The sequence below is a fragment of the Sporothrix brasiliensis genome (assembly GCF_000820605.1).
Source record: "Sporothrix brasiliensis 5110 chromosome Unknown Cont19, whole genome shotgun sequence".
Classification (NCBI taxonomy): Eukaryota; Fungi; Ascomycota; class Sordariomycetes; order Ophiostomatales; family Ophiostomataceae; genus Sporothrix; species Sporothrix brasiliensis.
Window position 1 is genome coordinate 156,823 of NW_024467138.1, and position 15,596 is coordinate 172,418.

The following is a 15,596-nucleotide window of genomic DNA, read 5'->3' on the forward strand; positions in this document are numbered from 1 at the left end:
AGTTATGTAAAGGAAAACCCTGAAACGTCCATCCCCTACTCCTTCTGGCCTGCTGGCATCGTAGCCCCAGTGCCGGCCTCCAACGCAACAGTCGCCTCCTCGTCTTTCAAAGTCATGTGCGACGGCAGGTTGCTGGCGTCCGAGTCTTGGCCGCAGTCGATGGGGCCCATCTCGTTTGTTGGTTCGTTACTTGTAGTAGATGCCGGGACAGCCTTTTCGGCGTCGCTCTTTGCAGCAGCCATCGCCATCGCCGCCTTCTTGCCCTTGTTGACATTTTTCCACTCAAGCGAGGCCGAGCCGAGGACGCTCAGAACGGACAGGATGAGCGCCATTAAAAAGACCTTTTGCAGGGCGGCGGCGTAGGACGCGACGATCTCCGCCACCTGCGAGGGCGAATAGACGTTGCCCATGGTGGCCTGGACGTCCGAGGCGCCGGCGGCGACGACAAACTGCGGGTCGACACCGGGCGCGCGGGCAGCGAGCTGGCCGACAAGGTTCTGCGCAAACAGGTTCTGGGCCACGGACAGAAAGATGGCGCCGGCAAGGGTCTGCGTGAAAATCATGGCCGAGCTGCCGAGGGCAATGTCGCGGCCCTTGAAGACGGCCTGCGGGATCATCAAGGCCTGCTGGCCGCCCAGGCCGATGCCGATGCCGTAGATGACGAGCGCAGCGACCCAGTAGCCCGTGCTGGTGTCGACGCCGAACCGCCAGATGAGGCCCGTGGCCACCGACGAGAGCACCGTGTTGGCAAGCAAAAGCGGGTTGTAGTAGCCCATGGCCGACGTCAGAAAACCGGCCAGCACGGCAAACACGGCCGTCGGGGCCGTCATGGCCAGGATGTTGACGCCCGACTGCTGGGCGGACACGTTCTTGACGGCCTGGAACCAAACCGGCACATAATAGGTCAGCGCAAACAGCTGGCCCAGGGTGCAGAACATGTAGACCATGGCGGCGGCGAGCGAGCGCTGCTTGACGAGGCGCAGGGGCAGCGTGGCCGCGTCGCCCTCATAGAGCTGGACGCTGGCCCAGGCGACAAAGGTGACGGCAAATACCACCAGCAGCAGAATGATGCGCCAGCTGCTCCACGCATACGCGGTGCCGGCCCACTGGAGCGCAAGCAGGAGAGACACGACGCTGGGAATGATGAGGACGAGGCCGACCACGTCAAACCGGCGGAGGATCTGGGGGACGGTCATCTTGCTCAGGGGCACAGGGGCGGGAGCACCGGCTGCAGTGGACGGCTGCGGGGGCAGAACGGGCAAATTCAAGAACAGCATGACGACAGGGATGGCCAGGCCGCCGATGGGCAGGTTGATCCAGAAGCACCACCGCCACGTCACATGGTCCGCAAATGCGCCGCCGATCGTAGGACCAGTGACCTGCGAGATGCCCATGGCCGCGCCCATGGCGCCCGTGAATACGGGCCGGCGGTGCAGCGGCAGGACACGGCCAATAATGGTGAGGGCGCCGGACGTGATGCCGGCCGCCCCCAAGCCGGCAATGGCCCGCCCGACAATCAGGGCCGCCGAGTTGGGCGCGGCCGCACAGATGACGGAGCCGACCTCAAACAGCACGACGGCGACCAGAAACGCCCATTTGATATTGACTTCGGCATAGATGCGGCCAAAGGGTAGCTGGAACGAGGCGGACGTCAACAAATATGCCGAGCCGTACCAGCCTATGTCGGGCAGCGAGTCGAACTCGACGGTAATCTTGGGAATGGCCGTGGCAATGATGGTCCGGTCAATGGCCACGCAGAACACAGACAAGAAGAGGGCCACCATGACCGATAGAAGCTTGAAGCCGTGCGCGTGGTTGTCCTCGGTGGCTGCCGTCGGTGAGCGTTGAAGAGTTGGCTGACCTGGGTCCGCCGGTGATGCAGTCTCGCCCGCCCGGGCCAGTGGTTCGTCGTTTGTTTTTGAGGACATGGTGGGTGTGGATGATGCCGGTGCTGTGTCGGAATTGGATGTTTAGGTTGGCTCGTGTTGTTGATGTTAGAAATGGGACGATTTGGTGATGGTTGGCAGACACAACGACACCTTGATTCCTATGACGGCTATTCTGGCAATGACTATAGCAATGAAAAAACCTAATACTGAAACGGAGCAGATGACGAGGCCTAATATAACATATGCTTGCCCATGAAAAGCTCTCCGGTATTGCCGACCGTGGACGGACTCTCGCAGTCTAAGACGAGTCGGGCCATTGTGCTCTTAACTCCGCACGTTACGGGCCATATTTCACGTACCCCTGGTTTACGATCCCGCATGCAGCCATGGAATTGCCGTCTGGGCGGGCCCGAACGTCTGGCCGATGGCAGCAAGATGTGCCTTCCTGTGATGAAAGGCGTGGAGTTGCACGTCAAAGTGGCCCACCGGCCGGCAGCGGGTCCACCGACGGCAGCGCCCGATTGGCTGAAGCGCCTCAAAGAGGGATCCACAGTCGGGGTCGGCCACTTTCGGGACTCCCGATTGACCGACTTCACGTCTTCTTCATCGAACTTTAGTTGTATTGCTCACATCGTACACCACACCCCAGGCACATTCCAGGTGTCAAACCGTTGCATACGATTGGTAGGGTCGAAGAGTGTGTCAGCTCTGCGCTGTCGGGCAAACTCTAGACAGCTTATTTTTTTCTTTTTGGTGTTTGCTGCGATGTTATTTGCGTGACGAGAAAGACCCTTTTCTTCTTCAATCCACATTGTGGTTGCATCACATCGCACGAGACGACATCACAGTCCCGGCTATACTCATACCTGACTTCATACTCAGCGAACGCCCCTTATTGCTTCCATGACGGCACATCCGCCACTATTTTCCTCATACGACTACAGAGTCCAATAACAGGAAGAAGCGCTCTGACCGAAAAGTGAAAACAACGTCCTCCATCCACTCCCACCCAATAACGTCAACACAAGCCACACCTCACCTCATAATGACCACCGACCGCCTCGGCACATCGGGCAGCTCGTCGTCTCGGCCGTCCCGCGCTGCCACATCTTCACTCCACCCTTCCGACGCGCCCCGATTCCGGCCGCGGGCTTGTGCCAAATGCAGCAGCTCGAAACTCAGGTGCAACTGGTTGTCGGAACCTGGAGAAGCGCCATGTGAGAGGTGGGTCTTGCGGCCGTTATGGCATAACAGGATCGTCCACTCATCCACTAATGATGAAGATGCGCACGCATGAAGACAGAATGCCTCCTTCCGAGTCTCAAGCCCCGAGGGCCACGACGAGGGAACCCAACGTGAGTACAGCCGTACCGCCCAAACAATTGCCATGTTGGGCCAGAACATCCACCGGCCACTCGTCACTAACACCACGACATGACAGCCGCGTCGGCCAACTGGAACAAAAGCTGGACGGCATCATGTCGCTGCTTACTGCTAGCCAGCATGTCCAGCCAACAGCACCTGCAGCTCTGTCCGCATCGACGGCCACTCTGACCGCCACGGACACGCCCCCCAACGCACACGACTCGCCAGCATCTGTTTCAACACGAGGTGGTTCCACCTCTGCGCCCTCACCGGACTCGTCTCGCTCACATGCATCCCAAGCGCACGCGCATTCCCAACTGCCGCATCGCCACGCTGGCAGCGGCACGGCGACGCCCGTCACATCAACCACCTCATCGCCTGGATCCTCTCTTCCCCCACCGCCGCGTGTACAACAGCCGCACCAAGACCAACCTCCTCCGCTGTATCCACCGCCACAGGGGGATCTGCTCCCGTCTCTGGCAAATGTGCTGGGCACACAGAACCCGCTCACCCACCCGCCCACACACGTCGAAGTGCTCCCCGGCCTCAAGGTCACGTTTCGTGATGCCGACCTTGCCCTCGACGAGTACCGACGCACCTACTCCCCGCATTTCCCCTTTGTGCCCTTGGCTGCCAACCTGACTGCATTTGAACTCTACCAGGCAGAGCCCTTGCTGTTCAAGATCATCCTGCAGGTCGTCCTCCCGCAGCCGCCGCAGATGCAGCGCGACGCCAAGCGCTGGTTCCGCGAGCAGATTGCGCTGCACGTCGTCACCAACGAGGAAAAGAGCGTGTCCCTCTTGCAGGCCATCCTGCTGTACGTGGCCTGGTCGGACCTGGGCTTCTACGTGGATCCCAGGGTGACGCCTCTGCTGCAGCTGGCCGCCGGGCTCGTGAGCGATCTGGGGCTGTGCCGTCCTATGCACCACGACCGGAGCGTGACGCTCAATGCGTTCATTGCCGACGCCACGACGGCCCTGTGCGGCTTTGGCCACGTCCGTCCGCCGCACACGCTCGAGGGCATCCGGGCCATGCTGGGCTGCTACTATGTCTGTGCCCTGTCGGGCTCCTTTTTCCGCCGGATCCACCCGCTCCCCTTTACCGCCTACATGGACGACTGCTGCGACCGGCTGCTGGCGGCCAACGAGCATGCGTCCGATGCGCTGGCCGTGGCCCTGGCCCGCATGCAGCGCGTGGCGGCGCGCGTCTATGCCGTCCTGCCCAGCCCGGACGTGGACGCCCCGCCCGCGTTGGCGTTTGCGCCGGTGTACATGGCCATGGCGACGCTGCGCAAGGAGCTGGACCAGCTGGTGCATGGCATGCCGAGGGATGATGGGCGCGGAGGAGGAGGTGACGGGGACGCTGGCGATGCTCGGGACGGTGGGCTGCCGGCCCACGTGCGCAGCAACTGTTTTCTGTGGACACACTACCACGCCACCCTGGTGCGTCTGTACGAGCCGGCCATCTTTTTGCGGCTGCGGACGGCCTCGTCGTCCGCCATTGACCTGGCCGACACGGGCCTGCGGACCGAGGCGCTGTGGAACTGCCTGCAGGCCACGCGGGACTTTTTCGACGCGTACACGGCCATCCCGCCGGACGTTTTGGGCGTCTTGCCTCTGCTCGGCACCGTCCACCTTTCGTTTGGCATCGTCACGCTGACCCGGCTGCTGTCCCTCGATGCGCCCGAGTGGCACATTGGCCAGGCCCGCCTCAGCCTGGATTTTGTCGCCCTGGCCTTGCGGCTGGAACGGCTCTTCCAGGCGGCCGACGAGTTCGAAGCCACACCACCCGGCACGGCCGCGCCGCCCAGTATCCCCCGCAAACGGCGATACGCCTACTATGACTCCCGCACCATCCTGGCCACGCACCGCGACAAGATGCGCTGGATCCGCATTTGGTACACCACCAAGATGCCGCCCGACCCGCACCAGGTGCCGCCGCCGTGGACGGCGGCATCGCACCGAGCGGCCCCCCATAAAATGCCCTGGTCGGCCGAGTCGGCTGCCGCTGTGGCATCGGCGCCCCCTGCGGCTGTTGCGTCTCCACTGCCGTATCCGTTTTCAGGGCCGGAGAACCAGGGACAGGTGCCCCAAACGATGCAGTCAGCACAATCACAAGCCACGACCAACGTGATGGACGTCGACACAGACAATGCCGCGGCCAGCCACGGCAGCAGAAATAGCAACAGCAACACCCCCAACGAACGGCTGGTCGTCTCACCCGGTGCCATGAATATCCCGCTAGAAGAGTTTGACAGCAACTTTTGGAAGGCCATCTTTGACCTGGACAACACATGGGAGCCAATGGCGCAGTGATGGGGCTGATGGATGAGGAAACCGAAAGTTAAATAAACGCGTGAGAGTAGAGGAGTTGGGGGGCATTGTCGAAATTATGTAAAATTATTTTGAAATCTTAAATGTCCTCTTTTATTATACTGCTATTTCCTTGAAAAAGAAATATTAAAAATTAGATATAAAACTTAAAGAGGGGGGCTGATTTAAATGAAATAAAATGTATTAACTTCACGAATAAACGAACACGCCAAAAAAATGAGACAAACGAAGAGCTACTGAGGCAGAAACTAATGGGCATGAGTACTTTCGTCCGGTGTGCTGTGTCTTGTAGTTGCATAACGTGTCTTGCTTTCAGTCAGGGGTGATAAAGTAGAGGACATGGGGCGTTATTTGATTTATGGAGACGGGTGAGTATGCTTTTTGTGTTTCTTGCAATGCCAGTCTCTTTTATTTTTCTTTTTTGCTTCACTGCTTGTTGTATCACAATCTAATATTCTCTTCTCGTACCAGCCCCTTAGTAACGCAACGTCTATCTGACATCAATGATTCAACATATTCAACATGAGAGGGGATTCTTGTCAGTGTCTGTTTTTGTATTTGATAAACGTGCTTTCCCCTCTCGCCCCTGCTCCCGTTAAATCGCCCCCTCGCTCACGAGCCGCCGTGTCGTGGCGATGCTCGACTCCACCGCCAGCTTGGCCACGGCCTTGTGCCGCGCCTCCGTCTCGCTGTACTCGGCACTGCCCACCGCCAGCGACTCCGGGTGCTTCCACGCGAAGGCATAGGTCACGTACAGGTCGTCGGCGTTGCCGCTGGAGCCCGTGCTGATCAGGTTGAGGACGGTGCTGCCATTGTCCAGGGCGTAGTCGACGCGGTGCGGGGCGTGCTCGGTGCAGACCTCGACGACCTGCGTGGGGTGGTCCGCGTTCGGGGCGGCCTTGAAGGTGACCTTGCGCTTGACGACACCGTCGGCGTCCGACAGGACCTCGGACGCCGCGATGGCCGGGACAAACTCCCCGGGCTGGCGGATCTTGCGCTGGAAGCCGGCAAAGACCTGGGCCTCGGACAAGACAGGGGTGGCGCCCGGCGGGTTGACTGGCACGGTATGGGCGAGGTAGATGGTCGTCATTGTGGTGGAGGTGGTGATGGTGTATGTTATTTCTCTGTGTAGACGTGTTGTTGTCGATGAGATGAAGCGAGACAGAGAGACCTCGACGGCAGTCCTCTACTTATACACATCCAGACCACCGCCAATGCTGCTGTTGCGTCGGCGTCTACGAGTCCCGTCGACCGTCAGAAGCATAATGCGTGAGATATGTTTGCGTGTGCTGCTATGATTGGTCTACATTGCCAACGGCTGAACGGCCCAAGGATCATTGTCTGGTGTATAGGTGTACGATGCAATTGAATATGTGGACGATATGGACTGCAGTGCACTGTTACATTGCCGGCGCAGCCTTGTCCCCAGTCCGCCAGACTCCGGCGCGTTTCCAGCCACTGGAGCGCTGTTACGTGCTGCCAGGCGCGGCCGTTTTATTCACGCCGTCAATGCGAGTATTTGGTGGGGAAGTCCGTCCTGTGGTTCGGCTTTTTAAGCGTCACGGCGGGCTCTGCGGGGCATTTGGAACGGGTTTTAGTGGTTTGTGGTGGCTCTAGTTGAGCTACACCAGTAAGATCCTCTAGGCCCGTTAATGCTCCTTTAGGCTCCTTGGGTTCCTTTAGGCTTTTGGGCCTCTTCATGCGCTACCAATGCCCTACGAATCCGTCCCCCATTTTAGCTAAGCACCAGGGCAACGACTGTGAAGTCTACACCAAGGTCTGACATACTCCGCCCCGAGAGCATCCTCTTTGCATCATCATGCGATCCAGGAGGAGCACACTCGTGTGTCCGTACCGTCTCGTGCCATGTCCGGAGCAGGCATGATTGGATATGCTCATAGTGTCCGGGTCAACGAGAGAGCGCAAATGCCCGTCGTCGGCCCGTTAACGCAATATCGACGTCGTATGCTACTAAGCGGGTGTTCTTGGATCCTGTCCTGATTCATAAGTGTTATCTGTTGCTGTCGTCTGTTGCCGTCATCTGTGCCAGTGGTCTTGTCGACAACGTCGCTGATGCAGTCGACCTCGATTGACACGAAGCAGTCGACGCCTTCGCATCCACACTCGACCACAACTACATGCCCAATGCCCTTCGGTGCGTGTAGCTCGCCCATACAACCTGGAACGAATAACGAATGCAAGGCTGCTCTGCAACTAGAGTGCCACCCCCTATGAGTCCACCTGAAGGCTTGGAAACATGATCGTCGAGTCGGGTGGCTGTTCTTCAGGTCTTCGACGTCAGGATGCAGATTGTTGCACATTCCACTGGCGCAAAGCTTGCTGATTAACCATTGTATCATTCTAGGGATACATGCCCAAAAGGAACAAACGAATCGAGAACAAAAAGGACCAGACCAAAGACAGCTACCGACGTTCATACAAAAGATAGCTACTCACAAGCGTCGATCCGATGACGTCGCAGCTCCAAAGGGCCAGTGGGGCAAGCTTGGACCAGAGCATGTGTGCTAGAGGCTTTTGGGGGACTTGAGACTGTCTCGCTCTGCGGATCCCCTCCTGTTGCGGCCGTCCCCGGAAACACTGCAGCGGGCAAGTGATCGCTGTCTGGCGTCTGGGTCGAGAAAGAGCATTCCTGCGTTGCGGCTTCGTTTGGAAACAAAGTTTCTGGGATAGCAGGGTAGTTGCAATGCAATGCAAGACGGAAACAGAGCGGTTGCGATCTTTGGGAAGCTCGAAAGAACGCAGCGCTGACAGCCAATCCACGAGCAAAAGTGTGTGGCTTTTGCGACGAGCTAGTCGCTTCGATATCTTCATCGCCTCATTGCCTCATTGCCTCATGCCTGGCCCCGTTGCCCCAAAGCCCCATTTCTCCCTGTTTTCCCAGCTGCTAGGCGACGCTGAGTGGCGCCGATGACGCACAGGCCAACTGTGTGGAGCTGAATCGAAGGCGGGCCGGCCGCCAACTTTGCGATTTCAGAAGCTCAGCAGCATGCTCTCCTGCCTATTTGCTCTGTTCTTGGCAGCCCCCCCTCTGTCCAGTGCCCGCTCTACACCTTCAGGCCACTGCTCTTTGCCCTCTTCACTCTTTTCTCTTCCCCGGTCAAGGCCACGTTCGTAAATCCCCTCCCAACCATCCAACTCGCACAAAAAAAAAAAACATTCGTCCGCATCCAACCCAAGAGCCTCAAACCGCACCAACCCTGCGATAACGACAACACACGTCCACAGACGCATTCGCTCTTCGACCGAAGCTGCTCCTCCTGCCTCTCGTTTATCTCTCGCATTCTATTCTCCTCTTCTCCCTCACCGCCGCTACCATGGCTCCTCCTCCGGCCGCGGGCTTGCCGCTCACCGAGCGCTTGCTGACCCTCGCAAAGACGCTGCAATGTAAGGATTCCGTTCCGTCAGCAGGCGAGCTGGAAGTTGTGCTTCTTTTCCGCTTTGTCACAGAGTTGCTAACCTGTCTTCTAGTCGGCTGGTTTGTTGGGTGCGTAGAATCGGTCTTGTGCGAAGCTTGAGCTTCCTCGACCTTTCGCCCCATTTTGCGATAACAAGCACACCTGCTTCTGCTTCTGCCTGAATGTCCTACTAACGTCTCCAGCCACCTCACGCTCATCCTCTGCACACTGCGCTACTCGCTGTCCTGGATCCGCTTCAACTACACCACGTTCTGGCCGCGCTTCTCCTACCGCACCGCCTTTGTCGCCGCCGCCGCTACCTACGGCATCGTCGTCTACAAGACCTTCAAGGCCCGCGCCAAGACCGGCCGCGCTCCCGCCGGTGCTGCCGGTGCTGCCGGCATGCTGGCCGACGAGAACGTCCAGTACCTGCTCATGGCCCTCGTCTGGCTCTACTCGCGCCAGTACATCCTGGCCATGCTGCCCTACACCATCTACTCCGTCTTCCACGTCGCCACGTACACCCGCACCAACCTCATCCCGACCCTGGCGCCCCCCAAGCCGCTCGCCCCTGCCGCCAACGCGGCGCCCGATGCCAAGCCCCAGTATGCCACCCATCCCGTCGCCGAGTCCATTGGCAAGTTTGTCAAGCAGTACTACGACTCGTCCATGTCCGTTGTGGCTCTGCTCGAGATTGTCCTGTGGGGCCGCCTGTTTTTGTCTGCCGTTACCTTTGCCAAGGGCTCGTGGATCCTGCTGGCCGTCTACACCGCGTTTCTGCGTGCTCGCTTCTCGCAGAGCACCCACGTCCAGAGCACCTTTGGCCAGATCGAGGCCCGCATCGACAACCTCACGGGTGCCCAGGGCATGAACCCGACCGTGCGCCAGATCTGGGAGACGACCAAGAACGGTGTTCGCCAGGCCTATGCCGCCACCGACCTGCAAAAGTACGTTGGCGGTGCCGCCCAGGCTCCGCGCAAGACACAGTAAGGGGCTACGGGGCGTGCGCGTGGATGCTGCAAACATTAACCACTCGACGACCGCGCACAATCACTCGCCGTGCAACGGCGACCGGAAATGTCGACAAGCGACATAACCAGTCGCTAGGCAACGCTCGGACACGACGTCCACCATACAACAATGAAACGAGACGGCACTCATTTGGCAGACCGCGCATGGCCGTCACAGCAGACGCTCGACTCACAAGAGTAATCAATGAGAGAAGACAGGGGCGAGGTAGGGGTAAGGTTGGAGGCTGTGGTTATACAAGAGTCGGAAGAAGAGAACAAGATGGAACGAGAACGAAGAGGAAGACGTGGGTGAATAGGATGAAGAGTAGTAACGACCAGATGGGACGGCGGACGGTGCGGGTTCTCTCTTTCACAGACGGGAAAACGGAATGGCCCAACGCTGGGCCTTGCCCGCCAGGCGCAAAACGGGTTCAAAGCTACATGTAGTGTTTTATTCTGCTTTTTGCATTTTTGCATTCTTTTGCATTACTTGCATTTGTCGTCTATGTATTTTTGTATTGCGTTTCATTATCGTTAATCTTGTTGCAGCCTGTTCCTCTTCTATTCCCTGGCAGTGTGTCCTCGTGCGCTGTTTGTGTCTGCCTGTCCAATTCTTCAATCCGATGCACGTGCCTATTACGTCGAACTGCTTTTGCCAAGGACAGCGCCGCCACTGGGCAGTCCTCGTACGGCCGATCGGGTTGATCTTGGCATAACTCTAATCGTTGAACTCTGTGAGAATAGCGGTGCCATTGTTACTTTTATTTGCTTTATTGTATTCGTTAAAAAGATTCCTCGTGGTCGTATTGCACAATCCGTTGGCAGTGAATGTGTCTCGTGTTGTTGACGCTGTTGCAGTTGTGCCCTGTATTCCCACGGTGTGCGACGTATAACTTGATTTGATCACTGGAGGCCGCCTAAAATACAGTGGACCACCGCCGCCAATCTCCATCTGGGCTAGGTTCTAAAGGCAAGCTCCATTCCACCACGCTAAGCCCGCATGACGTCGTTCTTGTCCCATCCGCTTGGTGTTTTTGGGCCACGGTCTAGGCGTCATAGCCATCTGCGATGCCCTGCAACGAGGGTTCCGCAACGGCTCAACAACGCCAACACCAAACGTCGGACCGAACCACATTGCAGCGGGACTTTATTGTGACATTTATTGTCTTTTTCGTTTTTGCGTCGTCTTTTCCTTCTTCTTCACTCTTCACCTTACACAAACGACTCCACACCCCGACAATGGCCTCCCTCCTCCGCCAGATTGTCGCCGGGCCGCGAGCCCGCCACGACGAGACCGGTCTCGATCTCTGTTATGTCACCAGCAACATCATTGCAACGTGAGTCTCCCCTCCCAGTTGGCCCCCTGCCTCCCAATTGCCGTCCCATTAGCAATAGTCATCCTAATCAAAATGTAAAAACCGTAGGTCCGGTCCCTCCATCACCTACCCGCAGCTCGCCTACCGCAATCCCCTCGACCGCCTTGTCGCCTTTCTCGACCGCAAACATGGCGACGGCTGGGCCATTTGGGAATTTCGTGCCGAGGGGACAGGCTACCCCGACGAGGCCGTGTACGGACGGATCCGGCACTACCCTTGGCCCGATCACCATCCGCCGCCGTTTCGACTGGTGCCGCTGATTTTGGCGAGCATGAAGCAGTGGTTGGGCGATGAGTACGAGAGGCCGCCGGGAGCCGACGGCAAACAAGGACAAAACAAGGGAGCAAAGGGGGGCGAAGGAGGAGACAAAAAGACAGGGAGGGTCGCGGTCGTCCACTGCAAGGCGGGCAAGGGCCGGTCGGGCACAATGGCCTGCAGCTACCTGATTGCCGAGTGCGGGTGGACACCGAAACAGGCGCTCGACCGCTTTACGGAGCGCCGCATGCGGCCCAAGTTTGGCAGCGGCGTGACCATCCCCTCGCAGCTGCGGTGGATCACGTACGTCGACCGGTGGGTGCGGGCGGGCAAACCGGCCTACGTGGACCGCGCCGTCGAGATTGTCGAGATTCACTTCCGCGGGCTGCGGCACGGCGTCAAGCTAGCGGTCGAGGGCTACGTGGACGAGGGCAAGCAGATCCACGTCTTCCACACGTTCAAGAACCGCGAGCGATACGTCGTGCAAGGGGACGCGCCGGGTGGTGGCGGCCTATTGGATCTCGTGTCAGACATGGCAGGCGGATTTAGTGCAGGCGGCGGAGGCGGTGGAAGCAACAGCAACAACGGCAGCAGCGGAGCCAATCCGCCACAAAGCAGTCGAAGCAACACTGGCGTCCTCAACAGCCCCGTCGTGGACGGCGGTAAGATTCGGCGGCCCAGGACAGACGTGCAGGTCGACAGCGGCAGCAAAGCCAGCAAAGACAGTACAGACAAGACAGACAGCAGCAGCCATGCGGGCCTCGCTTCCACCAACGACTCGGGCCTCAGCATGGACATCAATCAGCTCCAAAACAAGAGCGAGTCCATGCCCGCGTTGGCCGACGCCTCTACGTCAGAATCAACACAGGGACAAGCACATAAGCAGCCCTTCCGCTATGCCGCCGACGACGAACCCGGCGGCCAGGCCGTCATCTTCAGACCCGAGCAGCCCATCCGCGTCCCCAACGGCGACGTCAACATATCCATCGAGCGCCGCAACAAGACCGCCGCCAACATAGGCCTTACCATGGTCACCTCTGTCGCCCACGTGTGGTTCAACACCTTCTTCGAGGGTAACGGCCCCGAGCAAAACGGCGTACCCGACGACAGCGGAATCTTTGTGCTGGACTGGGACAAGTTGGACGGCATCAAGGGCAGCAGCCAAAAGGGCAGCCGTGCGGCCGAGCGGATCTCGGTCGTGTGGCGGCACGTAGAGGAGCACAATGGCGAGAAGGAGGCGTCCCCCAAAGTGGACACTGCTGCTCCTGCGGGCGCGGTCGCCGACGTTCCCCAGATGCGGCCAGCGAATTGGCAAGGGAACAACCCCGAAGACCCCGACGCCAACAAGCACTTGGGGCTGCGACGGGACGACCCGGAGAGCGCTGGCGTGAGTCGCGCGAGCAGTGTAACGGGTGTTCCCGTGGGCGACAGCAATGGCGTGCCCGCTGCCAGTTCACCACGTCATGGCGCCGATGCGAGAAAGGAGCGAGACGAGGACCACGAAGAGGCGCTGGCGAGCGTCAAGACCAGTGGGCCCGAAGGCGAGGCGGACCTGGACGAGAGCAGCCCTGGCGAAGAAGAAGCTGCAAAGGTATCATGACAGTATGAGAAGTCGTAGGAAAGGCGCAGCTGAGAAACATGGAAAACATAGCCAGTAATCATTTAGTTTGTCCAAATCACCAACACAGACGTTCCATCATCACCATTGCAAGAGCTCGGACCTTGGAAGCACGGTCCTGAATCTTGGCGTATGTAAATAATGTCACGTGCAATGACATAAGCCGAACTACCCCAGGCCGGCTACACCCTGCCGCCACCCTTGCCCACTCGCCCACTGCCGCCACTAGAAATCGACGCATCGTCCCTCAAGCACGCCGGCTCTGAACCACGCGCGACAACGACCTCCGGCAAATCCCCCTCCATCCGCCCATCGACGAATCGACCTCTTTCCATCGACTTTTCATCAAAACACCCGGCGCAGATGGTCAGCGCAGGCGCGAGTAATCGAAAGATGCCTTTTGCGACGTAGCGCGAGTGTCTTGTCCTCTATTTCGCCGACCTTTTCCTTCAACCTTCCATCCGCCTCTCCTCCATCTCCCCCTCCTCTCCACTCGACAACCGTCGCACTGTCGGCACCCGGAGCCACATCCGCCCCGCCAAACCCCACTCACTCCGGCTCCGACTCCGAAGAAGACGCCATGGGTGTTATCCGCAAGAAGACGGCCGTCCGGGGCGGCGAGGGCGGCGTCAAGTATGTCTGCGACGTCTGCAGCGTTGACATCACATCCACTGTCCGCATACGATGTGCGCACCCGGCGTGCAACGAGTACGATCTGTGTGTTCTCTGCTTCTCGAACGGCTCCTCCAGCAACGCACACCAGCCGGCGACACACCCCTATCGCGTCATCGAACAGAACTCGTTTCCCATCTTCGACCAGGAATGGGGCGCCGACGAGGAGCTGCTGCTCATTGAGGGCTGCGAGATTTACGGGCTGGGGTCCTGGGCCGACGTCGCCGACCACATTGGCGGGTACCGGCACAAGGACGAGGTGCGCGACCACTACTACAAGATCTACATTGAGTCGTCCAAGTTTCCGCTCCCAGAACGCTGCAGCCCACACGACATGCAGCTCGCCAGCGAGATCCCTAGAGAGGAGTTCCAGGCGCGCAAGAAGCGGCGCATTGAAGAGCGGCGTGAGGCCGCGAAGGCGGCGCCCGCGCTGACACCCAAGACCAAGCCGACGGCGTCGGTGCCGTCGTGCCACGAGATCCAGGGCTATATGCCGGGCCGCCTCGAGTTTGAGACGGAATACGCCAACGAGGCCGAAGAGGCCGTCCAGCTGATGCAGTTCGACCCGGGCGACGGCATCAACCCGCGCACGGGCGAGCTCGAGCCGGAGATGGACCTGAAGCTGACCGTCATGGAAATCTACAATTGCCGGCTCACACAGCGCGTCGAGCGCAAAAAGGTCATCTTTGAGCACAACCTGCTCGACTACCGCGAGAACAACAAGCTCGACAAGAAACGCACCAAGGAAGAGCGCGACCTCATGAACAAGGCGAAGCCGTTTGCGCGCATGATGAACCACGACGATTTCCGCGATTTCTGCGACGGCCTGACCCACGAGCTGTTTCTGCGGCAAGCCATTGCGCAGCTGCAGGAGTGGCGCAGCCTCAAGATTGGCGACCTCGAGAGCGGCAATCGGTACGAGCAGGAGAAGGCGCAGCGCATCCAAAAGGCCATCCCGCTCGGCTCCATGGACCGCGAACGCCTGGCCACGGCGCAGCGCAACAACAAGAACCAGCCGCCGCCCGAGCCGCCCAGTGGTGCCGCGCTGCTGCTGGCGCCCGACCTGCCGATCAACGGCCCGCTGCCTAACGGCACGGCGGCCGTTGCGGATCACGTCAACGGCGACGACAAGGACGGCAAAGACAAGGACAAGGACAAGGACGCGAAAGCCACCAACGGCAGCGTGGTCGTTGCCAACGGTGTCAATGGCCACTATGCAAATGGCATCAACGGCCACGCGAATGGGGTGAATGGCGTCAACGGCGTCAACGGTGTCAACGGCGTCCACGGTGTCAACGGCATCGTCAAGCGCGAGAAGCAGCCCACCGTCCCCATCTACGGCATACCGTCGCTCACCCTCACGCAAGACAACGCGCCCGACCTGCAGCTGCTCACGCCCGAGGAGATTGAGCTGTGCCAGATTGTGCGCCTGCAGCCCAAGCCGTACCTGATGATCAAGGAGCAAATTTTGAAGGAAGCCATGCGCGGCAACGGCACGCTCCGCAAGAAGCAGGCCAAGGAGATCTGCCGGCTCGACTCGCAAAAGGGCGCGCGCATCTTTGATTTCTTTGTCAATGCCGGCTGGGTTGGCAAGGCGTGACAGGGGCGGTGCCGAACAAACACCTTTGACTTTGCCGGCGTTGTTGTACACTGATATCACGT

General features: G+C 59.1%; 6 protein-coding genes across 6 annotated transcripts; 4 read left to right on the forward strand and 2 right to left on the reverse strand.

The window, feature by feature from the left end:
* Positions 1-35: 35 nt before the first annotated feature.
* SPBR_00389 (MFS multidrug transporter) lies at positions 36-1,928 on the reverse strand (the record flags this gene model as incomplete). The annotated part of the gene is made up of 1 exon (XM_040758708.1): positions 36-1,928. One exon carries the CDS (start codon positions 1,926-1,928, stop codon positions 36-38), a length of 1,893 nt encoding a protein of 630 aa, XP_040617825.1.
* Positions 1,929-2,934: 1,006 nt separating this feature from the next.
* Positions 2,935-5,569, forward strand: SPBR_00200 (fungal transcriptional regulatory protein; the record flags this gene model as incomplete). The annotated part of the gene is made up of 3 exons (XM_040758520.1): positions 2,935-3,113; positions 3,173-3,244; positions 3,331-5,569. 3 exons carry the CDS (start codon positions 2,935-2,937, stop codon positions 5,567-5,569), a joined length of 2,490 nt encoding a protein of 829 aa, XP_040617826.1.
* A 613-nt stretch (positions 5,570-6,182) lies between these two features.
* SPBR_01081 (uncharacterized protein) lies at positions 6,183-6,677 on the reverse strand (the record flags this gene model as incomplete). Its single annotated transcript, XM_040759399.1, has 1 exon — positions 6,183-6,677. One exon carries the CDS (start codon positions 6,675-6,677, stop codon positions 6,183-6,185), a length of 495 nt encoding a protein of 164 aa, XP_040617827.1.
* Positions 6,678-8,922: 2,245 nt separating this feature from the next.
* On the forward strand, positions 8,923-9,993 carry SPBR_00797 (uncharacterized protein; the record flags this gene model as incomplete). Its single annotated transcript, XM_040759116.1, has 3 exons — positions 8,923-8,992; positions 9,077-9,092; positions 9,207-9,993. 3 exons carry the CDS (start codon positions 8,923-8,925, stop codon positions 9,991-9,993), a joined length of 873 nt encoding a protein of 290 aa, XP_040617828.1.
* Positions 9,994-11,252: 1,259 nt separating this feature from the next.
* SPBR_00352 (phosphatidylinositol-trisphosphate 3-phosphatase pten) lies at positions 11,253-13,244 on the forward strand (the record flags this gene model as incomplete). The annotated part of the gene is made up of 2 exons (XM_040758671.1): positions 11,253-11,350; positions 11,438-13,244. 2 exons carry the CDS (start codon positions 11,253-11,255, stop codon positions 13,242-13,244), a joined length of 1,905 nt encoding a protein of 634 aa, XP_040617829.1.
* A 598-nt stretch (positions 13,245-13,842) lies between these two features.
* On the forward strand, positions 13,843-15,534 carry SPBR_00466 (transcriptional adapter 2-alpha; the record flags this gene model as incomplete). Its single annotated transcript, XM_040758785.1, has 1 exon — positions 13,843-15,534. One exon carries the CDS (start codon positions 13,843-13,845, stop codon positions 15,532-15,534), a length of 1,692 nt encoding a protein of 563 aa, XP_040617830.1.
* Positions 15,535-15,596: the final 62 nt, after the last annotated feature.